A 25,757-nucleotide genomic window follows, 5' to 3' on the forward strand; every position below is an offset into this window, starting at 1 on the left:
GACTTTCCTGCTCATGCTGGCTTCAAACCACAATCCCCAGATCTCAGCCTCCTAAGTAACTAGGATTATAGGCATGAGCCAGCAACAACTTTGCTTCAACATCCAGAATGAGAGACAGATGTAAAATTATGAACACTTGATAAAATGTATTTCTTACAGAGAAAGCTGCATCTGAGGAGAGTCAGATGAAGTATTCTTATGCATGAAATCTCCAGCCCATTTAGAAAATGAAGGAAGATAGTCCTCTACATCTTGCATTATTTCATCCTGTTTTAGGTTTAAGCGGTACCTGCCAAAATAAAATATTAAATATAGAAAAATAAACATAAGGAAATAAAAGGTGGCTCAAATGGTAGAGTGCTAACTATGAGCAAAATAAGCTCAAGGACCGTGCTCTCAGCCTTGACTTCAAGCCCCAGGACCAGTAATTAGTAAATAAATAAACAATAACAGAAGCAAAAATAAGGGGAAAAAATTCAAACAGACAATCCAACTGCTGCTTACTAAAGTGTTGGGGCCTGACCTCCATCTCTGAGGCCTGATTCCGGCTCAGCTGCAATTAAAGGGCTTTGGCCAGGCATTCACTCCTTGCATACCTCTCTTAAGGCATCTCTGTGTACATGACTGGATTGAGCCCCCCGCAGCTTCTCGGGTCTCGCAGCACAGGTCTTGGGTGCTTTCCTACACTGGTACCGCCCAGTACCTGAAAGTCCCCCCCAGACCCTTAGTGGTAGCATGGTGGCCCTCTTCCTACTGGCTAGCTTCCCAGTTCCCACCTGCTCTTACCTCAACAGTATATAACTATTTGTCTGACGCAATAAAGGGAGATCAGATGAGATCATCAGAGAGCAGCAGAAATCAGCGGAGAGATCTGATGCGCTTTAATGGTTTACATTGCTCCTGACTCAGTGTGGTTATTTCTTCCCCGGTAATTGGGGAAGGGCTGGGTCACTGATACTTACCATCTCGCTCGGCTCCGGGGGACTACATGCTGGCCCTGTGTCCCTCCCCGTTCCTGGTGTTCCTCCCCAGAGTAGCAACATTAAGGTGGCTTAAAACATGGTTATGCCAAGGTGGCTCAAGCCTGTAATTCTAGCTACTCAGGAGGCTGAGATCTGAGGATCAAGGTTCAGAGCCAGCCTGGGTACAAAAGGACCTGAGACTCTCATCTCCAATTAACCTCTAGAAAATGGGAAGTGGAGCTTGGCTTAAGGGTAGGGTGGTAGCCTTGAGCTGAAGAGCTCAGTAGGGACAATGCCCAGGCAGAGTTCAAGCCCCATTACCCACTAAAAAAAAAAAACAAAAAACAATACTATACAGCATTAAAATAGAATAAAATGATTGAACATGTACTACATGTACTCAACATGTATAAGGATTTAGGTTTGAGCCCAGCAATCAAAAGAAAAAGAAATTCTAACATGAATTACAACACTGATGAACCTTAAATCTAAGTGGAATCACATTCTAAGTGAACCATAATGTTAAGTGAAGTAAACTAGTCACAAAATGACAAATATATAATTCTACTTCCATGAGATACCTCAAAAAACATAAAGATAGTCCAGTACCAGTGGCTCACACCTATAATCCTAGCTATACAGGAGACTAAGATCTGAGGTTAGCAGTTTGAAACCAAACTGGGCAGGAGAGTCCATGAAACTCTATTCTCAAATGAACAAGCAAAAAGCCAGCTGTAGAGCTGAGGTTCAACGGATAAAGTATCAGCATTGATTTAAAAAAAAAAAAAAAGAAAAGAAAAGCTAATGGTTGGACTGGGAGTTTGGCCTAGTTGTGGAGTGCTTGCCTAGCATGCACAAAGACCTGGGTTTGATTCCTCAGAATCACATACATAGAAAAAAGCCAGAAATGGCACTCAAGTGGTAAAGCTCTAGCCTTGAGAAAGCCCAAGGACAGTATTCAGTTCCTGAGTTCAAGGCCTGGGACTAGCAAAAAAAGAGCTGGAAGTGGTGCTGTGGCTCAAGTGGTAGAGATCTAGCCTTGAGAAAGCCCAAGGACAGTGCTCAGGTCCTGAGTCCAAGTAACCAGACTAGCAAACAGCAAGGAAGCAAACAAAAACTAATGGAGAACACTGGGCTCTCAGTTCAAGCCTTACTAGTGGTATAGGAAAAGAAAAAGAAAAAGAAAAAAAAAAATTAGGTATCACCTGAGCCAGAATCTTTAAGTAACTTGTTAGATTTTGAAATTGCTTAAAACTGACTACAAACTAACATAATTTTTAGTAATTCACACTATTTGGAAAACTAATATTCAGTACAAACTAGGTGCTGGTGGCTCACACCTGTAATTCTAGCTTAATCAGGAGGCTGAGATCTGAGGATCCCAGTTCAAAGCCAGTCCAGGCACTAAAGTCTGTGAGACTTATCTCCAATTAACCACCAGAAAATAAGAAGTGGCATGGGGGCTGCTCAAGGGGTAGGGTGGTAGCCTTTAGATGATGAGCTCAGGGACAATGCCTAGGTCCAGAGTTCAAGTCCAATGACTGGAAAAAAAAAATCAGTACATGTTCTCAGAGAACAGGTAAAGAATCTGTTGAGTACCTGTGCAGAATATTTAGATATTGTTAGCCAAAGAGTTCCTGTTGCGTGATTTCAAGAACTCTTCACAGAGTTGCAACAGGGCCACACAAGCTTGCTGTCTGCATTCTTGGTTACACTAATTTATTCTGAAAAACGTAAGTTTAGAAACCTAAAAGCTAGGCAAGAGTTTGGCCTAGTGGTAGAGTGCTTGCCTAGCATGCATGAAGACCCAGGTTTGATTCCTCGGTACCACATATACATAGAAAAAAAGCCAGAACTGGTGCTGTGGCTCAGGTAGTAGAGCTCTACCCTGAAGAAAGCCCAAGGACAGTGCTCAGGTCTTGAGTTCAAGCCCAGGACTGACAAAAAAAAAAAAAAAAAAAACCTAGGCAAGAGATTGTTTAAAATTGTCCCTGCCGTTCTCACAAATACTTACATTTCCTTCAAATGCTTTATTTCCCGAATGGTTTGAAAAGCAATTTCTTGCAGTTTTTCAGGGGCAAAGCTATCATTAATTGCCTTTTGAAATACTTCATGGAGAACTGTGCCAATCAGCATGTGACGTGTGGCTGAATCGGGACACTACAAAAATAAAGCATACATTTTGTTTTATAACACACACACACACACACAACATATTATTCAATCATCATAGCCAAAGTGCAAGGATAACACAAATGACAAAATCTTAATGTTTGGTTACAATTAACACAGAACACTGGTAGCTCATGCCTGCAGTCCTAACTACTCAGGTAGCTGACACCCAAAGGATAGAGATTTAGAGCAGCTCAGGCAAACAAATCCAAAAGACTGATGTCCAATTAACCAACAAAAAGCCAGAAGTGGGCCAGTGCTGGTGATTGAGTTCTGAGTCTCACAATTCAAAAGCCAGCCAGATGGGAAAGTCTGAGATTCTTACCTCCAATTAACAACTCACTAAAAAGCCAGATGTGGAGCTGTAATGAAAGTGGCACAATTTGAACCTTGAGAAAAGAAAAAAAAAAACCAGCTAAAGGTTTTAGGTAGGAAAATCTGCAAGTCTCCATCAGCTGAAGAAGTAAGGTACGGTAGCCAGGCACTGTAGCTCATGCCTGTGGTTGTAATACCTGTAAACCTAGCTACATAGGAAGCTGAGATCTGAGGATCATGGTTCAAAGCCAGCCTGGGCACTGAAAAAAAAAATCCATGAGACTCTTATCTCCAATTAATCACTATAAATCAGAAGTGGGGCTATAGCACAAGGGGTAGGGCACTAGCCTTGAAATGAAGAGCTCAGGGACAACACCCAGGCCCAATTTCAAGTCCCATGACCAACAGACAGGGAAAAAAAAAAAAGAATCAGGGTATAGTTGTGCATGCCTATCATTCAGGCTAAGTAAGTAGAAAGCCAAAAAAAAACAAAACTTGGCTCATAATCCAGGCATGTAGCTACACAGGAAGCAAAACCCTATCTCAAAAATGACCAGCACACAGTGATTGAATATAGAGATTCCCTTCCTGAATACTTGTTTGTTAAACACGTCATTTGAAATATGATGTAAAAATCAATGTTAATAAATTCTTTAATAAAAAAAAAATCCTGAGGGGAGGGGTGGGGGAGAGAGAAAGGGCCCAAAACATGAGAAAGGGTAGCAATGTCTGTGAAGTAATGCACCTTCTATCTGGCGAATATAATGTAACACTTCTATTAATTACAATAAAGTATATTTAAAAAGTAAAAAAAAAAAATAACCAGCACAAAAAAGGGCTAGAGAAATGGCTCAGTGGAATTAAAATCCCAGTAATGTGGAGCTGGGCTGGTGGCCTAGTGGTAGAGTGCCTGCCTAGAATGCACAAAGCCCTGGGCTCCATTCCTCGGTACCACATACCGAAAACGTTGGAAGTGGTACTGTGGTTCAAGTGGTAGAACTCTAGATTTGAGGAAGTCCAAGGACAGTGCCCAGGCCCTGAATTCAAGCCCAGGACTGGCAAAGCAAAGAAAAGAAAAACCCAGTAACACACACACACACACACACACATACACACACACGCACAGAACTTAGGCACCTTGCCTTTGAATCCTAGCACTGCTACTTATTAGTTATGTAAAATGCTGATTAATATCTATCTACATTATAGGAATGCTGAAAGAAGGATTACATGGAACAATGAATATAAAAGGGTTTTTCAGAGGATAAGGATATTATACAGTGGTAGAGTAGTGCCCAACATGTGAGAGGTCCTGGGATGGATCCCTAGCACAAGAAAAATAAAAGAGGAGGGGTTTTCCTCTATAAACTTTTAAGTTCCTGTGTTAACATCAAATGCTAATCTTACTTACCCTGAAAGTTTCACTCAAGATAGCTCTTCTCATACATCGAATGCTACTGGCTATGCTTGTACCAGAAATCAGCATGTCTGGATATAGAATCAAATATCCAAGATCTTCATCGATTATCCAAGTGGCAGATGTACAGTCTCCCTCCAAATGAATGATATCCCCTGGCTCTACTGGTACAGAACACCTGAAAACAGAGCAACATTAAAAGATAAAGCATGATTTATCTTCCTACAGTTAAACATGAAGAAAGTGGCCAGGCACGGTGGCTCATGCCTATAATCCTAGCTACTTAGGAGGCTGAGATCTGAGGATCGAGGTTCAAAACCAGCCTGGGCACTAAACTCAAAGAAACTCTTATCTCCAATCCATTACTAGAAAAGGGGAAGTAGGGCTGTGGCTCCAGGGGTTGGGTGGTAGCCTAGAGCTGAAGGGCTCAGAGACAACAAACAGGCCCAGAGTCCAAGCTCCACAATCCACCAAAAACAAAACAAAACAAAAAAAAACAAAAACTGGAAGTTTTTTTAAAAAGTTATTGCAAGGCAAAAAAAAAAAAAAGCCAGCTCAAGGATCTGAGTCAAAATCTCAGTACTGAGGGGAGGAAAAGTATTTTATCTGAAGAAATCAATGTCTCTAAAGTTCTGAACCTTTTTTTAAAATAAAATAACGGGGGCCAGGAGTTTACATAAAGACCCGGGTTCGAATCCTTGGTACCACATGCATAGAAAAAGCTGTAAGTGGTGCTGTGTCTCAAGTGGTAGAGCTCTAGCCTTGAGAAAGCCCAAGGACAGTGCTCATGCTCTAAGTTCAAGCCCAGGACTGGTAAAAAATAAAATAACAGCCAGGAGCTGGTTGCTCACGTCTGTAACCCTACCTTCTCAGGAGGCTAAAATCTGAGAGTTTCATTAGAAGTTAAAAAAGTTGTTCATGAAGAAGTGTATACAACAGAACACTGCTCCTTTTGATTTTATTTGTACTTTTTGGCCTGGGACATGGGTTTTTAATGGACACTGTCTGTACCAGCCTCCTTAAAATAAACAATATTTGTTAAAAAAAAAGAATTAGAGTGCTAGGCAAGCACACTACCACTACGTTAAACTCCCGGCCTCAAGCACACATCTTTTATAAGCCTTGATCAATGAAGACAAAATTGGCCTAACCAATATGAAATGGATCTAGTTCAAACTAATTTGTAGCCCAAAGACATAAAGTAGTGGCAAATATTACAAAATCTAAAACAAACAAAAATCCGAAACATTTCTGATTCCAATATTTCAGATAAAGGATGCTCAATTTGTGTATGATTTTTCAAATGACAGTAAAAATCATAAGAAAAAAATCAATATTTATTTAGGAACAACAGATCTGAGGTACAGGGTAATGGCCACTATTGCCTAGAACAAATAGCTCAGGGACCTAAGACTCTTCTCTCCAATTAAACTCTAAAAAATGGGAAGTGGGGGCTGGGAGTTTGGCCTTGTGGTAGAGTGCTTGCCTAGCATGCATGAAGACCCAGGTCGATTCCTCGGTACCACATACATAGAAAAAAGCCAGAAGTGGTGCTGAGGCTCAAGTGGTAGAGCTCTAGTCTTAAGAAAGTCCAAGGACAGTGATCAGGCCCTGAGATCAAGCCTACGACTAGCAAAAAAAAAAAAAAAAAAAAAGAGGGGGGGGAGGGAAATGGGTACCAAGACATGTGAAAGGGTATCAATGTATGTGAATTAATGCACCTTCTATCTGGCAAATATCATGTAACCCTTTTACTAATTACAATAAAAAAAAAAAGCTAAAAAAAAAAAAAGAAAGAAAGAAAAAAAAAAAAGTGGTGAATGGCGCAAGGGTAGGGTGGTAGCCTAGAGCTGAAGAGCTCAGGGACAGCAGCCAGGACAAGTTCAATCCCCATGACCCACCATACTTTTGAGTTCAAGCTCCATGACCAAAAAGAGTTGGGTAATGGCCACAATTTTCATGTAGTCAGTCAGGCTCAAATAAGCAATTGAGTAATAGCAACAGCCACACAAGCCATCTGGTATGTTTCAAGATGGCACCCCGGAGGTGGAAGTATAGCTGAGTGAAAGGGTACTTGCCCCAAATACACAAAGCTTTGGGTTCAACACCAAGCACCACCCCATGCAGGCATGCACGCACATCCAAGACGGTATTAGTAATGGAGTCCCACAAACTCACCAGTCATTCCTAAGGATACATATTTCTCTGTGTTCCAGTGATGGGGAAGCAGTGATGATTAGGTGTTTTTCACAGTTTCCTTCTTCATTCTGTACAAGATCCACTTCTAATACCAGGTAGCGGTTGTCTATTCCTCTGCTCAGAATGGTTTTAGGAAAGGATGCTTCCATCTTATTTTGAAACCTGAAGTGTATACATGCAAAACTACTTTAGCTCAGCCATGAAGGAAACCACTCAATGTCTTTCTTCTGAAAAGCTCATTATCATGACATGCAGCTAAAATAGGTAAAACTACAGAAAGATATAGTAGAAATTTTTCCATTATAAAAGCTTAGTCATGCCGGGTGCATAGGCTCACGCTTGTAATCCTACCTACTCAAGAGGCTGAAATCTGAAGGATTAAAAGCCAGTCCCAGCAGAAATGTGCAATACTCCTTTTTCAATTAATTAGCAAAAACATCAGGCTGGAGGCATGGTTCAAGCCGTAGAGCACAAGTTGTGAGAGGGAAAGCACAGTAAGAGCAAGAAGCTCTGAGTTAAAGCCCTGGCATTAAGTCAGGAGCAGTGGCTCACACCTAGCTAATCAGAAAGCTGACATCTGAGGATCACAGTTCAAAGCCAGCCTGGCCACTAAAAAAAAAGTGTGACTCTCCAGTTAACCACCAGAAAACAAGAAGTAGTGCTGTGGCTCAAGGGGTAGGGCGGTAGCCTTGAGCTGAAGAAAGAGCTCAGGGACAATACCCAGGCCCAGAGTTCAAGCCCCACGACACCCCCGGCCCAACACACACAAAAAGCCTTGGCATCTTCTCAAAAATAAAACAACATTTCATTCCCAATATGGCAAAATAAATAAATCTCGGGAGAGTGATATCGTTCAGTAGTACGATTGCCCAGCATGTGTAAGACCTTGCCCATAGATCCAAACAAACAATATCACATAACCCTACCTCCCTTGTATGGCTAAAACATGCTAATTAAACAAAAAAACTCCTTTGGACTTTTAAGTCTTTCCTACTGGACTTAGTGACACATTGAAACCCCAAATCATTCCCTCTCCAATTATAACTTCGAATACCTTTCACGTTTTATTATTCTGTAACCAATTTAGTGAATTCCCCCAACTGTCCTGAGGCCATACATTTTCCCCCAAAGTCTGCGGTTGATGCCTAGGGCATCTCCAAAGGTAATGGCTGTGACAAGCGGATCTCCAAGTTCAAGGCCAGTGGGGTCACCCAGCTGCAACAAAGCCAGTACTGCTACTCCAAACCCCAAACCCACGCGGCCCCTGCAGAGTTCTCCCTGGGCCTAGTGCTTCCAATTAAACTCGGAGAAACGCATCCAACCCTCGCCATCTTCTAGGAAAACAGGAATCCAGGCTCTCCGAAATCCTGGCAAGGGAGGAAGAAGAAGGGAAAGACTGAACTGCGGGGCATCAGTCTTCTCGCTCGGGACGAAAGTGACCCCAACCCCAGCTGAAGCGCGGCCTCTCCTGCCCCTTCCATTCAAATCTCCCGCGCGTTTCCCATTCCAGGACCCGCTCCGCTCACTGGTCGGTAGGTGAGGCGAGTGCCTCCTCGAAACCGTTCTCCATCAGCAGCTCCAGTTCGTCCAGCTGTTCCATGCCGGGCTCGGGGAGCGCACTCCGTCTCCCACCCAAGTCAAGTCAAGGGGACAAGAAGGGGGAAAAGCCAGAAGGCGGAGCAGAGGAAAGACGCGGGAGATGCGCGCCACGCCCCGGCGCCTGCGCGGACGCTCCGCGTCCCCACGTGACCAGCGCCGGCCAATCACCTGCGAGCTCCTCACCTGGCAGGTCTTGGACGGGTGGCCCTTTTGCTGGGGGGCCTTCCTGCAGCTAGGAGGTGAGTGTTCCTTTCTGGCCCGGATTTGTCTTTCCTTTCTCTCCTGACACCCGACCCATGCCCAGCACATGTTTTCACACTAAAATCCATCGGCAGGACCTGGAGCGGAGCCTAATAGTAGAGTCGCACGCGTGAAGCCCTGGGTTGGATTCCTCCATAGCATGCACACAGAAAAAGCCACAAGTGGCGCTGTGGCTCAAGTGGCAGAGCGCTGCCCTTGAGCAAAAAGTGTTTAAGGAAAGGGCCCAGGCCCCGAGTTCAAGCACCAGGACTGGCAAAAAAAAAAAAAGGAGGGCCGGGAGTTTGGCCTAGTGGTTAAAGTGCTTGCCTGGCATGCACGAATACCCGGGTTCGATTCCTTGGTACCACATGCATAGAAAAAAGCTGGAAGTGGTGTTGAGGCTCAAGTGGTAGAGCTCTAGCCTTGAGAAAGTCCAAGGACAGTGCTCAGGCCCTGAGCTCAAGTCCAGGATTGGCAAAAAAAAACAAAACGAAAAACCGTTTGCAGATGCTTCAAGATAGGCGCCTCCTCCCTTCCCCCCACCCCCATCCCTTGCCTTTAGGAATCTTGAATTTCCTGAACGACATCCCTTACTTTTTTTTTTTTTTTTAATTTTTTTGCAAGTCCTGGAGTTTGAACTCAGGGCCTGGGTGCTGGCCTTGCACTTTCTCGAGGCTAGATATCTAACACTTAAGCCACAGAACAACTTCTGGCTTCCTCTATGTATGTGGTACGGAGGAATGATCCAGGGACTTTGTGCTTGCTAGGCAAGCACTCTACCTCTAGGCCATAACCCTGGCTCATAGTGCATATGGAAAGAGAGAGACAGAGAGAGGGGGGGGAGGGAGAGGGAGAGAGAGAGGGAGAGGGAGAGGGAGAGAGAGGAGAAAGGAAGGTGAGGAAGGAAGGAAAAAGAAAAAGGAAGAAAGAAAGAAACTGTTATTTTCCTCTACTATGCCTACTTTATTCTGACTAGCAGTTAACATCTCCAAAATTAGGATTCTTTCTTCTTCAGCCAGGTGCTCCCATACCCAAACCTGTGTTGTATATGGTACCAGACCCTCTAATGGGAACGAAGCATGGCTGCCTTTGGAAAAATGAGTTGGAGGCTAGAGGTAGAGGTCCCAGGTATGCAGTTAATTATCATAAAATGTGGTATATAACTGTTACACCCTTCCCCATAAGGCTGACAAGATTCCTAGTATACAATATGCTTGTGTAAATGGTAACCTCTACACCTCCAAGCAAGCAACTACTGATAGCTACAGATGGAACCTTACCCATCAATCTCTAGACTGGACCTCTGTCCCAGGAGGGCTAGACAAGAACAATGTAGATCAGATCACAAACACATTGTCATTCTTCAAATAGAAGATAGCGTACCTAGGAACATGTGTTCTGAATTAACTCTATGAAGTAAATTAGAGATAAATTCATTATTATTTATGGGTTTTTTTTTTCCATTCTGACTCCTATCTTGGGCATTTATGCTTGAATAATGTAAACAGTTAAAGAAACCAGTCAGGCCTGTTGGCATACCTGTAATTCAAGCACTGGGGAGGCTGAAGCAAGAGTTCATGAATTTGAGGTCAGCTGAAGCTGTGTAAGTTGTTCAAGGCCAGCCTTGACTAAATGACAAGGTCTTCCCTTAAAAACAAATAAGATAGCCAGGTGCAGTGGCTCACACCTGAAATCCTAGCTACTTGGGAGACTGAGGTCTTGAAGATCTAGGTTCAAAGACAGCCTGAGCACAAAAGGACCTGAGACTCTTATCCAATTAACCTCTAGAAAACGGGAAGTGGGGCTTGGCTCAAGGGTAAGGAAGTAGTCTTGAGCTGAAGAGCTCAGGGACAGTGCCCAGGCTGAGTTCAAGTCACATGACCCACAAAAAAAAATAAATAAATAAAAAGTCTAGGGGCTGAGAGTTTGGCCTAGTGGTAGAGTGCTTGCCTAGCGTGCACAAAGACCCGGGCTCGATTCCTTGGTATCACATACATAGAAAAAGCTGGAAGTGGTGCTGTGGCTCAAGTGATAGAGCTCTAACCGCGAGAAATCCCATGGACAGTACTCAGGCCTTGAGTTGAAGCTCCAGGACTGCTAAAAATTTTAATAATAATAATAAATAAATAAGCTGGGTTATGGCTCACACTTGTGACCATAGCCACTTAGGAAGCTAAGACCTGATGATCATATTTCAAAGCCAGCCCGAGCAGGAAAGATCTTTTTTTTTTTTTTTTTTGCCAGTCCTGGGCTTGAGCTGAGGGCCTGAGCACTGTCCTTGGACTTTCTTAAGGCTAGAGCTCTACCACTTGAGCCTCAGCACCACTTCTGGCTTTTTTCTATGTATGTGGTACCGAGGAATCTTCGTGCATGCTAGGCAAGCACTTTAACCACTAGGCCAAACTCCTGGCCCAACAGGAAAGATCTTACCTCCAATTAAACACCAAAAAAACTAGAAGTAGAGCTATGGCTCAAGTGGTACCCTTGAATACAAAAAGCTTAGGGACAGTGCCCAGGCCCTGAGTACAAGTCCCAGGACTGACACTAAATAAATAGATAAACAGCATCAAAAGAAGGATAAAAATTTATTTCAATATCCAATGAATTCTATAACATAAAATGCACTTTACTTAAAAATATCTGACATTCTCCTTTATTAATAATACAAGTGATACTTTAAACAGTTAAATCATCTTGAGAGTTAATATCTATAGTCAGCTATAGTGTGGTCCAGAAATGAAAATACACAAAATAGTTTTAGAAACGCATGTATTTCTACTTGTTGGAACACTTATAAAATCATACAAAGACACATATTTCTTTTTTAAATAAAGACTTTGAAAATGAAACCAGCTCATCAATTTTCATCAAGATATGACAAAAAAATCTTTTTGCAAAACAAAAATTGATATGGAAATAACACCTGTAACTTAGTTTTCTAATCTCTTAAAAAAAATCACACCAGAAACTGGGCACTAGTGGCTCACACCTATAATCCTAGCTACTCAGGTGGCTAAGATCTGAGGATCAGAGTTCAAAGCCAGGCTGGGCAGCCCAGGCAGTAAAGTCCATGCGACTCTTATATCCAATTAACCACCAGACAACTGGAAGTAGAAATGTGGCTCAAAGCAGTATAGCACTAGCCTTGAGCAAAAAAGCTCAGGGATAGCACCTAGGTCCTGAGTTAAAATCCCACAAATAAGAATAAAATAAAATCATTTCAAAGCTGGATTACCCATGGCTCATGCCTAGTAAATATTAGCTACTTCGAAGGCTCAGATCTCAGGATAGAAGTTAGAAGCCAACCAAAGCAGGAAACTATGAGACTTATCTCCAACAAACTGCCAAAATTCTGTAAGTGGAGCTGTGGCTTAATTGATAGAGCACTAGCCTTAAGCAAATAGCATCCAGACCCTGAGTTCAAGTCTTAGGACTTGTGCACACCAGTTCTTTTGCTGTCATTGGTGGTGGTGGTAGTAGGTCTTGAACTCAGTGCCTAGGCTCCGTCCCTGAACTTCTTTGTGTACAACGCCAGCACTCTAGCACTTGAGCCACAGCACCACTTCCAGGTTTTGCGTGATCAATTGGAGATAAGAGGGCCTTTTCTGCCAGGGATGGCTTCCAACCATGATCCTCAGATCTCAGGCTCCTGAGTAACTAGGATTACAGACATAAGTCACTAGTGATTGACAATTCACATCAATTCTAGAAAATCTTTTTTGTTGTTGATATTGATGGTTTTTGTTGTTATTCTTTGCATTCTGCTCTTTTTTTTGCCAGTTTTAGGGGCTTAAGTGCATGGCCTTATGCTCTCATTTAGATTTTTTTGGGGGGTGGGGTGGGGAGTCATAGGGCTTGAACTAAGCCTGGGTGCTGTCCCTGAGCTCTTCAGCTCAAGGCTACCACCCTACCATTGAGCCAAGCCCCACTTCCCATTTTCTAGAGGTTAACTGAAGATAAGAATCTCAGGTCCTTTTGTGCCTGGGCTGGCTTTGACCCTTGATCCTCAAATCTTGGCCTCCAGAATGGCTAGGATTACAAGCGTGAGCCACCACTCCTGGCTCACTTAGATTTTTTTATCACAGTTGCTGGCTTAACCACTTGAGCCATACCTCCAAATCTGGCATTTTGCTGGTTAACTGGAAATAAAATAGACTCCTCAGATTTTCCTGCTGGACTAGCTTTAAACCTTGGTCCATAGATTTCAGCCTTCTGAGAACCTAAGATTATGGGTCCTGGCCTAAACAATTTTTTAAAGATAGGACTTTAGTTGTTTACTTCCTATTTCTATCAGGCTTACAATAAAACCTAAAATATCCTCTAAACAGAGAGCAATGCAAGGGTGACAGCTATCCAAAAAGAATTGTACTCACTATTTGACTTATGAAATGATAACCCCTTCGGTATAACATCTTCATAAAAACAATAAAGTTATATCTTAAAAATCCCCCTAGATACAATAATTAGATCTTAATCATAAGTAATTTTCTTATATAAAGCTACCAAATAATATGATGTATTTTTACTTAAGTTTATAGTATACAAAATTATTTTACATGGAAGAACTTCTCATATCCCAATTCTTCAGAAACATTCTTTGATACTCAAATACACACCAAGTGATATTCCATAGTCCGCTTAAATATATTTTCAAGTATATACCAAGTCATTTAACAAAACATACCTACAGTGTGGCTGTTTATTTCTTTTTTTTTTTTTTTTTTTGCTGGTCGTGTGGCTTGGACTCTGGGCTTGGGCACTGTCCTTGGGCTTTCTCAAGGCTAGAGCCCTACCACTTGAGCCACATCACCACTTCCGGCTTTTTCTATAGATGTGGTACCTAGACATCAAACCCTGGTCTTTGTGCATGCACTCTACCACTAGGCCAAACTCCCAGCCCACTGTGGCTGTTTTTAAGAGAAGATATTAAGCATTTGTTACTACTGTCTGAGGTCACACTAACTTTTAATTAACATATGTAAATCACACACATTTACCTGGCTAATAATGTAGAGCAAAACCTGATACTTTATTTTTTCAATCATTATTTTTAAAATACAACACTGTGCTTGCCTAGCATGCACGAAGTCCTGGGTTTGATTCCTCAGTACCACATACATAGAAAAAGCCAAAAGTGGTGCCGTGGCTCAAGAAATCTCAAGAATAGTACCAGGCCCTGAGTTCAAGACCTAGGACTGGCAAAATGAAATAAATATTATTAAGATGAAGGAAAAATTACTTGTTCTTATATCTAATGGGCAGAAATATGACACAGACAAAAAAGTAATACTTCAATAATGAACATGTTTCTCAAAACTTAAAAATTCAGTTCTCACCGTTTTGCTGCAGTGTAACTGAGGATTCTGTTAATAATACTAAACTGAGAGTCAAGAACAGAAATGACATTCAAAGGTTGACCACTTGCCTAGCATAAGCAAGGCCCTGGGTTTAGTTCCCCCAGTGCAACACACACACACTAATACTAGAATCATTGAAAAATTGCAATTTTAAAGGCTGAGGATTTAATTCACTGGTAGAGCGTTTGCTTAGCATGCATTAAGCCCAGGATGGATCCTTGGGATTCTATTCCAGACGGGTGTGGGGGTGGGGGGAACCGGTGCCTGTGGCTCATGCCTATAATCCTGGCTACTCAGGAGGCTTAGAATCTGAGGATCCTTGTTCAAAGCCAGACTGGCCAGAAAAGTGCATAAGATTCTTACCTTCAGTTAATCAGCAAAAAGGTTAAACTGGAGCCATGGCTTAAGTGGTAGAGTTAGCAAAAGAAAAAATAAATAAAGAAAAGAAAGTTAGGAGCCAGGAGTTTGGCTTAGTGGTAGAGTGCTTGCCTAGCATGCATGAAGACCTGGGTTCAATTCCTAAGTACCACATACATAGAAAATCCAGAAGGATCTGAGCCTCCTGAGTAGCTAGGATTAGAAATACAAGCCATCAGCACCCCACATATTTCTCATTTGTTTTGTCTTTCTTTCCTTTTTTTTTTTTTGGCCAGTCCTTGAACCCAGGGCCTGAGCACTTTCCTTGGCTTTCTCAAGGCTAGAGCTCTATTACATCAGGTTGATTTTCTTCTGTTAGTAATGTTATCCTTTATTTTTATCCTTTATTTTTATTTTGTCATCTGGGAGATTATTGAGGAAAAGAAACCACAAACCATGATATTTTTGGTTTTGTTTTGCTTTGTTTTGTTTGGTTGTTGGGCTTAAACTCGGGGACTGAGAGCTATCCCTGAGTTCATTTTGCTCAAGGCTAAGCACTCTACCACTTTGAGCCACAGTGCCACTTCCAGTTTTCTGATGATTAACTGGAGATAAGAATCTCACAGACTTTCTTGCCTGGGCAATTTTTTTTTCTTTTTTTAGTTGAGGTGAAAAAACTGTTTCATAAGTTCATATGTTGTAAAAGCCACTGCTTGAGAGGGAATACAGCGGATGTAATTAAGAGATAAGCCACGATACAGTCCTTTGCGAATTCCATGGTGTCCATAGACGTACTTCATAGTCTCCCGCATAGTACTGAAAGACAAAGGTTAAATAATGACATCACTAGATCAGTCAGGAAAAGACAATTTAAGGATCAATAGCTGTAATTTTTAAAATGCTACAATACCATCTTGAAAGCATTGGGGGAGGGGAGGAGAAAGCAGGGGAAGGTATTATAACAAGCTAAAAAATCACAATGAGGGTCCAGGAATTTGGTCTAGTGGTAGAGTGTTTGCCTAGCATGCATGTAGACCCAGGTTCTATTCCACAGTACCACATACATAGAAAAAGTTGGAAGGGAAGCAGTAGAGCTCTAGCCTTGAGAAAGCCAAAGGCAGTGCACGGGCCCTACGTTCAAGCTCCAGGACTGGCAAAAAAAAAAAAAAAAAAAAAAAAATCAATGAAACAGCAGATTGTTCCAAGCAAATACAATATCATTTTGGGACACATTTTTTTTTTGTGTGTGGGTCATTGAGCTTGAACTCGGCCTTGACGCTGTCCTTGAGCTCTTTAGCTCAAGGCTACTGCCCTACCCCTGGGCCTGAGCAGTGTTCCTGAGCTCTTCAGCTCAAGGCAACCATCATATCCTTGAGCCAAGCCCCACTTCCCATTTTCTAGTAGTTAACTGGAGATGAGTCTCGGGTCCTTTTGTGCCTGGGCTGGCTTTGAACCTTGACCCTCAGATCTCAGCCTCCTGAGTAGCTAGGATTACAGGCTTGAGCCATTGTGCCCAAGCAAATAATATATATTTTTAAAATTTTGTCTAGGCTGGATGCCAGTGGGTCATGCCTGTAACACTGGCTACTCAGGAGGCTGAGATCTGAGGATCCCAGTTCAAAACCAACCCCGGCAAGAAAAAATCCATGAGATTCTTATCTCCAGTTAACCAACAGATAACCAGAAGTAGTTCTGTGGCTCAAAGTGGCAGAGTGCTGGCCTTGAGCTGAAGAGCTCAGGGACAGTGCCAGGGCCCAGAGTTCAAGGCCCATGATAGACAAAAAATAATAATAATAATAATTCTGTATTGGGGCTACGAGTATGGCCTAGTGGTAGAGTGCTTACCTAGCATGTATGAAGCCCTGGGTTCGATTCTTTGGTACTATATACTCAGAAAGGGCCAGAAGTGGTACTGTGGCTCAATTGGTAGGGTGCTACCCTTGAGAAAGCCCAAGGACAGTGCTCAGGCCCTGAACCCAAGCACAGGACTGGAAAAAAAAAAAAAAACAGAATCGGAGCAAATGTAATCCTAGCTACTCAGTACTCAGGAGGCTGAGAACTGAGGATCAAGGGTCAAAGCCAGCCCTGGCACAAAAGGACCTGAGACTCTTATCTCCAGTTAACCTCTAGAAAATGGGAAGTGGGGCTTGGCTGAGGGTAGGTCGGTAGCCTTGAGCTGAAGAGCTCAGGGACAAAGTTCATGTCCCATGACCCCCCCCCCCCAAAAAAAAAAAAACACAGCAACATTAAAAACAAAAACAAAACGGATGCTGGAGGCTCAGCCTTCATACCAGTAACCCTAACTACTGAGGAGGCTGAGATCTGATGGTCACAATTCTATGCCAATTCTGGCAGGAAAGTCCTAAAGAGTCTTATCTCCAATTAAACACTTAAAAAAAACAAGCTGAGTGGTAGAGCACTGTCTCTGAACAAAGCAGCTCAAGAAAGGGCCACACCCTGAGTTTATGTCCTAGGACTAGCACCAAAATTTAAAAAAAAAAAAAAAAGGCTACCAGAAAATGTAAATTGTATATATAGTTTAATTTCTACTTAACAGATCTAATCTGAAAATTTCAGTAAGCCATGAAGGCCTGAGTGAGACCTTATAAAAGTTACAATGTTATTTTATTTATTTATTTATTTATTTATTGACAGTCCTGGGGCCTGAACTCAGGGTCTGGGCACTATCCCTGAACTCCTTTTGCTCAAGGCTAGCACTCTACCACTTGAGCCACAGTGCCACTGCCAGCTTTTTCTGTTTATGGGATACTGAGGAATAGAACCCAGGGCTTCATGCATGCTAGGCAAGCACTGTACTACACTTAGCCACATTTCCAGTCCTTGTTGTTTTTAAATGGAAGGTACATACTATTGTTAAGACCTGAGTCCCATCTTCTTACTAGCTTTAAACATCACATTTCCTAAAGAAAACAAACAGTGATATATGGAGAACTTACAGGCACTTTTCAAATTCTGGAAGAACAGTTCCTAATTGCATTCGCCGACGAGTTACATCAAATGGGTAGCTAAAAGAAGAGAGAAAAAAACTTGAAGATTTTAAAATAATTTGTCATACTCTATCCAACAGCAATTGACTAGAAAACCCCATCTACACTAGGAACTAATGTGTTCCTATTTTCTTATGAGCATGAAAAAAATCAATTAATATATTAGTTTTCTACAAGATTCTTCTCTCTCACCACAATATCAAGTTCTAATGATTCCTAAACTCCAAATTAAGTGGCAATTCCTGAAAACAAACAGGGTGCTTTCCATTGCTGCAACTCTAAAATATGGTTTCAATTTCTCAACTTCCCGCACTTTTGACATTTTGGATCATTCTGTCCAATGTGCTGCAGGATGTTTACTCCATCCCTGGCCTTTCTGTCCACCAGATGCCACTAGCATTTCCCCCAGGTTTAACAACCAAAACTGTCTCCAGAATTAATACATGTCACTGTAGTCAACTTGATCCCCAGGTGGGAACTGCTACCTTAGCACTTTTCAACAACTGCCCTCCAATACCTCAAACTAATGCAAAACTTCCACAAGGACCAGAACTAATGATACAAGTTTTGTATTTCAAAGGCAGAGAAAATTTTAGCAATTCCTCCTGAATGGAAAGTAATCTGCTTTAGAGATATACAAAATATACACAAAATTGATACATAATAAAATGATTATATTTTATGTACTTTTACCTTTGATCACAACTATCTCATAGTTATGGTTAAAAAATACATAGCAACTAAACTCATTGAAGCTCCCATGTACTTCAATTGCATCTCCAGGAATAATTTTTTAATGAGAAAGAAAGATGGAAAACATCAAATGAGGGATTGAGTTGCTGTTTAGAAAAGATTCATATGGGAACCAGGCACTGTTTAGCTCATATAATTCTAGCTACTTAGGAGGCTGAGATCTGAAGACTGTAATTCAAAGCCAGTCCCAGCAGACAAAACCTTAAGAATTTTATATCCAATTAATCAACAAAAAAGCCGGAGGTAGAGGTGTATCTCAAGTGGTAGAGCACTAGTTTTGAATGAAAAAGCTCAGCAATGGGCTGGGAGTTTGGCCTAGTGGTTAAAGTGCTTGCCTAGCATGCATGAAGACCCAGGTTCGATTCCTCGGTACCACATACATAGAAAAAAGCCGGAAGTGGTGCTGAGGCTCAAGTGGTAGAGCTCTAGCCTTGAGAAAGTCCAAGGACAGTGCTCAGGCTCTGAGCTCAAGCCCAGGACTGGCAAAAAAAAAAAAAAGAAAAAGCTCAGCAAGAGCTCCAGGCCCTAAGTTCAAGTCCCCATACTGTCATACACTCATACACATACACACACACAAAACAAACTATAGAGGTGGATGGAATTGATTACTAGAAAAGAGAGAACATGAGAAAGTAAGGTGAGAAGAAGTGGGAAAATAACAAAGGTAAAGAAACAGCAGTTTAGGGCTGGGAGTTTGGCCCAGTGGTAGATTGCTTGCCTAGCTTACAGGAAAACCCAGGTTCAATTCCTCTGTACCACATACATAGAAAAAGCTGGAAGTGGTGCTGTGGCTCAAGAGGTAGGGCTCTAGCCTTGAGAAAGCCCAAGGACAGAGCTAGGCCTTGAGTTCAAGCCCCAGGACTGGCAGGGAAAAGAAAAAGAAACAAAAGAAAAGAGGAGAGGGAGAGGGGGAGAGGAGGGAAAAGGGAGGGAGGGGGAAGGAGAGAGGGAGAGAGAGAGGGGAAGGGGGAGAGGGAGAGAGAGAGAGAGGGAGAGAGAGAGGGAGAGGGAGAGGGAGAGGGAGAGAGGAAAGCCAGAGCAGTTTATAAAGTTTCCTGAAGTAAAGTGATAACACTTTCTGGAATAGCTCAATTGATAAAGAACTTGCTGCAAGAGCATAAGGCTCTTAGTTCAAACTCTAGTACTCTATCCCACTCCCGAAGTCACAATATTTGGTAACTATTTAAATATGTACAATGTGAAAAATAATTTCAAGTCATCAGGACTACTAGATTGGTAGTTATCAATAACAGCTAGAAAAGCTAAATGTTTTGGGCCAGGAGTTTGGCCTAATGGTGGAGTGCTTGCCTAGCATGCGTGAAGACCTGGGTTCAATTCCATGATATCACTACATAGAAAAAGCCAGAAGTGGGCTCCAAGAAGGCAAGATTTGAATTGTAAATTGCATCAATTCTGAGGATCAAGACTCAAAGCCATCCTGGCACAAAAGGACCAGAGACTCTTATCACCAGTTAACCTCTAGAAAATCAGAAGTGGGGCTTGGCTCAAGTGTAGCCTTGAGCTGAAGAGCTTAGGGACAGCACCCAAGCCAAGTTCAAACCCCATGACCCACCAAAAAAAAGTACCACTGGCAAAAGACCAAGTAGAAACATCCAAAACTTTGCCAGATATGTAATAGGGTATAAATAGAACTGGTTGTTTGCACAGAAGTAATCAGTAAAATCATGAAAATAAGATATTTATGTCAGCTAGGCATGGTGGCTCATACCTGTAATCCCAGCTACTCGGGAGGCTGAGATTTGAGGATCACGGTTCAAAGCCAGCCTAGGCACTAAAGACTGAAGAGCTCAAGGACTGTGCCCAGGCCCAGAGTTCAAGCCCCATGAAAAAAACAACAACAAAAAAATTATGTCAACAGCAGAAGAAGGACATCAAACTGAGCTTTTGAAAATTTACACAAGGGCTAGAGCCTGACTCAAGGGATAGAGCATATGCCTAGAAAGCAAAAGGCTGCCTGTAATCCTAGCTACACAGGAGGCAGAGATCTGAGGATCAAGATTCAAAGCCATCCTGGCACAAAAGGGGCTTGGCTCAAGTGTAGGGCAGTAGCCCTGAGCTGAAGAGCTCAGGGACAGTACCCAGGCCCAGAGTGCAAGCCCCATGCCACACACAGAAAGAAAGAAAGAAAGAAAGAAAGAAAGAAAGAAAGAAAGAAAGAAAGAAAGAAAGAAAGAAAGAAAGAAAGAAAGAAAGAGAGAGAGAAAGAAAAAGAAAGAAAGAAAGAAAGAAAGAAAGAAAGAAAGAAAGAGAAAGAAAGAAAAAGAAAGCGGCACTGAGTTCAATCTCAAGTATGAAACAACAAAAATGGACCCTTTTTTGTGCTTTGGTGCTGTGATCTGAATATCGAGGTTCAAAGTCATCCTGGGACAGAGAAGTCTGCAAGATTATGTCCAATTAATGTTTCACTAGAGGTGTGGCTCAAATGGTAAAGTGCCAGTTGAGAGCAAGAGGGCCAAGCAAGAGTGCAAGTACTTCCATTCAAGCTCTGAATCAAAACACGCACGCACAAAGCAGAGCAAGGTGGAACACATCTGTCATCCCAGCCCTCAAGAAGATAGGGCAGGAAGATCAAGTCTGAGGCCTGACAGCCTACTTGAACTATCTAGCAAGATTTTCTTTCTTTCTTTTTTTCTGTAAATCCACACAGATTGGTAGTAAGAGGAGGATATAAATCACTAAAATACCTAAAAAGAGAAGAGATGGATTATAAGAGCCAAGGAAATAAAACAAGTGAAAAGTTTGGGAAAGGACCGAGAAGGGAACTATTACATGTATGAGTTTCTGCATGGCAGAATACAGCTTAAGGAAAGAAGAAAGAGAAGATAAGAGTTTGAGTTTAAAGATTTAGGGATCTATGTAAGGAGTTAGTTGAAGAAAAGGAGGTAATAACCCAAGCAGAAAAATCTGACAGCTGGGAATGATTATGTCTCTGTAAATGAAAAAGGTTCCCCAGCCAAGCAGAAGCAAACCCCTTTTTTACTCTACATTCCTTTTTTTTTCATTAGATAGTCGTCGTCTTCTTCTTTTTTTCAGTCTTTATGATACCATTACTTCCTTGTATCTTAATTCAGCTTTCCTTATTACTGTCTCCCAAAAGTTTCTGTCTCTTAGAACTGCAACCTCTTTCTATCTGATTCTGCTCAGCTCAAGCTCTTTTGGCCTTATTATAACATTAATATTTTTATCAATATTTCCACTACATGCTATATTATTCAGTCTCAGTTAGGCAGCATGGCTACAGTATTAATAAAATCATTGGCTCCTTGAGTCAGCAACTGTATCCTTCAGTGACTGTACAATGCCTCATATACTGCCTGGCACAAAGTAGGCCTTTGAGATTTTAATGAGACAAGTTGCATCTCCTCACACACACACATACATTCAATAAACAGCTCTAACTTCAAAAACTTCACATAGGCAAACTTATAAGAAAAAATTGGAGGAAAATTACACTGAGTAATTTTTTCTTTTAAACAAATCTATAGGAAATGGGGCAGATCAACTTGGCAAGTAACTTCATGTAAGTTAATGTAACCTTATGTAACTGGACATGTAACAATGTGATAAACTTGACATGTAATTCTCTATAATATACTCAAGTGAAGGCAAATATGAAAAAGTCTTAATACTTATAAAACTGAGTATTCATATTTACAACGGGTTCTGTGTTTTTATTAATCTGGTAGAAGTAGAACGATAAACCAATGCTGAACTGAGGACTAAGTGCCCATAATTTTAAGAACCTAGAGCCTCCCCCTTGCTGGGCAAGCACTCTACCATTGCCCCCAGCCCCAGGGGAAACTACTTTGATTGAATTATATTGATGAAGAAACTTACGATATTGTCTGTGCTATTGCTCCAGCAACACCACCACAAAGTAAGTTTATGTGAGTTTTCAAAACTAAGACATTAGGATTGTCTGATGAAGGTTTGCCAAGAAGGGTAGGAGCATGGGAAAGCCCAACACTCTTTAAGGTACCAAAAGTAAAAAATGAAACACCTGAAAAACAAAATATAAATTCGCCATGATGCTTAACAAAACATGAGCTGTGAAAAAGGCAGCTTTCTTACATAATAACCAAGTCACTCCAGAAATAACAATGCAGTTTCTAATTTCTGATGTTCGGCTTAACCAAACACACAAAAACAGATTTCATGAATGTTTAGAAATAGTTAAGTCAAAGAAAGCACCACCTATAAAAACTATAGCAATGGTTTGCACACACTACTATATGGTGCACATTAGTGAACATAATGCCACCTGTATTTGACTAGAATTAAAAGGCTTTCAAGGTTTCATAAGTAAAAGTTAAATTTGTGATTAATAATTGCAAGTAAATATAGTAACATATTTATAATAACAATGATAAAAAATGTAAGACAAAAAAGCATTAGTGACAAAGCAGTGTTATTTTGTTCTTATTTTTCTATTTTTACAGTGCTAAGGATCTAACACAGGGCCTCACACAAGCACACTTTCATTGAGCCTCATTTCCCAATCTGCATTTTTGTTTTAACTCAGTGTAATTTAAATATTTGTCTTCAAAGAATTGGGAACATGACAGAAATGTTTATATTGGCTCACAAAACTCAGAGAATCTAAAAATACAGCGTGAAGTTAATGCTTGCAAAACAGTTATATAACTTTATAGTAAGTCATAAACTGATAAAAATAAAAAATTGAACTTAAAGCTCATGTTTAATCCTAGCTACTCAAGAAATTTAAGATTTCAGGATTGAGATTCAAAGCCCAGACTAGCAGAAAAATCTGAGAAACCCTTATGTCCAATTAACCAGAAAAAATCAAAATAAAAAAAACAACCAGAACTGGAGGTGTGACTCAAGTGGTAGAGCAGCAACTGTGAAGGAAAAGGCAGAAAGAAAGTGAGGCCCTGAGTTCAAGCCCCAGAACTGACACACACATCACACACAAACAAGTGAATTCAAATATGCTAAAAATATTCTAAGCACCATCTGTAAATCTTGATATTTACTAAATTGAAAATAAAATGAAAAAGAAGCTTGAAAGCAAGGTATGGTAGTATATATCTGTAAATCTTGATATTTACTAAATTGAAAATAAAATGAAAAAGAAGCTTGAAAGCAAGGTATGGTAGTGTATACCTGTAATTGTAGCACTCGGCAGACAGGGGTAAGAGGACAAGTTTGAAGCCACCCTGTGCTAAAAGCTCAAGGTCAGCCTCGGTAACCTAAAACACTGTGTTTCAAAACAACAATAGCTAAAACAGAGAAAGAAAAAGGAAAAGGGGACATGACTACAGAAAGAACAAACAAAAGTATGAAGAAACAAGGAAAAACTTTTGTCAGAAAAAAATTAAAATTAGCCAAGCACAGTAGCTCATGCCTGTAATCCTAGCTACTTAAGGGGCTGATCTGAGGATCACAGTTCAAAGCCAGCCCAAGCACTAAAAAGTCTGTGAGACTCATCTCCAATTAATCACCAGAAAATCTGAAGTGGGACTGTGGCTTCAGGGGTAGGGCAGTAGCATTGAGCTGAAGAGTTCAGGGACAGCACCTAGGCCCAGAATTCAAGTCCCACATGGACCAAAAAAATAAAAAAAAATTAAAATGGGGCCAGGAGTTTGTCCTAGTGGTAGAGTGCTTGCCTAACAATGCACAAAGACCCAGGTTCGATTCCTCAGAAAAAGCCAGAAATGGTGCTGTGGCTCAAGTGGTAGAGCTCTGGCCTTGAGAAAGCCCAAGGACAGGGCTCAGGCCTTGAGTTCAAGTCTCAGGACTGGCCAAAAAAATTTTTTTAAATTAAAACCAGCTGGGCACCAGTGTCTCATGCAATCCTAAGCTAGTTAGAAGGCTGAAATCTGAAGATTTCGAAGCTACACCACTCCTTGGCAAGAAAATCCATGTGACTATAATATCCAACTATCCACCAAAAAGTCAAAAATAGAGGTATGGCTCAAATGGTAGTACACCAGCTTGTCCAAGCCCTGAGTTCAAACTCCAGCACTGGCACCATAAAAAAAAATTAACTAAAATTTAAAAAAGGTCAACTTCAAAATTATAATAATACAAATGCTCAAAAATGACTTACAAAAGGAGAAAACATGAATGATAATATACTACTGAAATCAATATTTCAAAATAAAAATGTGCCCAGGCAAGGTGGCTCACTCCTGTAAATCCTCGCTACTCAGGAGGGTGAGATCTGAGGATTGAGGTTCAAGCCAGCCCAGGCACTAAAAAAGTCCTTGAGATTCATATCTCCAATTAAGCACCAGAAAACTGAAAGAAAACTGTGGCACCAGAAAACTGTGGCTCAAGGAGTAGGAAGGTAGCCTTGAGCTGAAAAACTCAGGGACAATGCCCAGACCCCAGAGTTCAAGTCCCATGACCAACAAGGAAAAAATAAATAAATAAATAAATAAATAAATAAATAAATAAATAAACGAACGAACAAACGAATGGACCAAGAGTTTGGCCTAGTGGTAGAGTGCCTGCCTAGCATGCACGAAGACCTAGGTTCCATTTTCAGTACTACATACATAGAAAAAGTCAAAAGTGGTGCTGTGGCTCAAGTGGTAGAGTTCTACCCTTGAGGAATTCCCAAGGACAGCACTCAAGCCCTGAGTTCAAGCTCCAGGATTAGCAAAATAATAATAATCATAATAATAATAATAATAATCAATAAAAATCTCCCTATAATGAAAACATTTTAAGAAACATGATGGGGCTTTTTGTTGTTGCTGTTTACTTTTCTTTGGTTCTGGAGATCAAAGCAAGAGTGTCCCACAAGCACAGGCTTAACCAAAAGTGCTATACTCTCAGCCCCAAGCAACAAATAACCGATCATTAGTTCCTTGTCAGTTCACAGTGACAATGTTATTACCATACAAGGGTATAATAAAGGGGAAAAAAGTTAATTGCAAACTTAAAATTTCTAAAGTTCTAAAACTATTCCATTATATTCAGTCTGAGTTGCTTCCCAAACCATTAATATTAGAACATATGTAAATAGGGATAAAATAATATGAATGATTACTTCAGTAAATGTAGAAGAGGACATCTAATAAAATCTATCACCAAGTCATATCAAGTCTTTTTTCCTTCCCTTTCTTTAGCAGTGCTGGGAGGGTCAAACCCTCACAAGTGCCAAACCCTCACAAGTGCCAGGCAGATGTTTCTCACTCATTTATATCCCAACCCAGGAAAAGAAAGGAAGACTCCAATATCTATCAGGATTTGAGATGTAGTTCAGGGATAAAGTACATGTATAGTATATATGAGGTCCTAGATTCAAACATAGCATTGAAAAGAAAAAAAAGTTCCTCAAACCAGGACATTATATATGGTAAAAATTACAGCAAACATTAGAATTAAT

General features: G+C 41.1%; 2 protein-coding genes across 3 annotated transcripts in view; both read right to left on the bottom strand.

Annotated features, from left to right (window-relative positions):
* Positions 1–8,685, bottom strand: part of Dna2 (DNA replication helicase/nuclease 2) — a 31,779-nt gene extending 23,094 nt beyond the window's left edge. The window contains exons 1-5 of the mRNA XM_090346958.1: positions 8,592–8,685; positions 7,045–7,227; positions 4,861–5,044; positions 2,977–3,122; positions 158–289 (exon numbers count right to left, since the gene is read on the bottom strand). Coding sequence (XP_090203084.1) covers positions 158–289; positions 2,977–3,122; positions 4,861–5,044; positions 7,045–7,227; positions 8,592–8,665 — 719 coding nt within the window. The 5' untranslated portion in view covers positions 8,666–8,685. The remainder of the gene's footprint in view (positions 1–157; positions 290–2,976; positions 3,123–4,860; positions 5,045–7,044; positions 7,228–8,591) is intronic.
* Positions 8,686–11,470: 2,785 nt separating this feature from the next.
* Slc25a16 (solute carrier family 25 member 16) overlaps positions 11,471–25,757 on the bottom strand; it is a 30,014-nt gene continuing 15,727 nt past the window's right edge. For both annotated transcript variants that reach the window (XM_090346433.1, XM_090346434.1), the window contains 3 exons: positions 22,238–22,400; positions 17,576–17,644; positions 11,471–15,434 (listed from right to left, as the gene is read on the bottom strand). In XM_090346433.1, coding sequence (XP_090202559.1) covers positions 15,278–15,434; positions 17,576–17,644; positions 22,238–22,400 — 389 coding nt within the window. In that variant the 3' untranslated portion in view covers positions 11,471–15,277. The remainder of the gene's footprint in view (positions 15,435–17,575; positions 17,645–22,237; positions 22,401–25,757) is intronic.

The sequence above is a fragment of the Megascapheus bottae genome, chromosome 15, assembly GCF_031878675.1.
Source record: "Megascapheus bottae isolate mThoBot1 chromosome 15, mThoBot2.hap1, whole genome shotgun sequence".
In the NCBI taxonomy this organism is placed as follows: domain Eukaryota; kingdom Metazoa; phylum Chordata; class Mammalia; order Rodentia; family Geomyidae; genus Megascapheus; species Megascapheus bottae.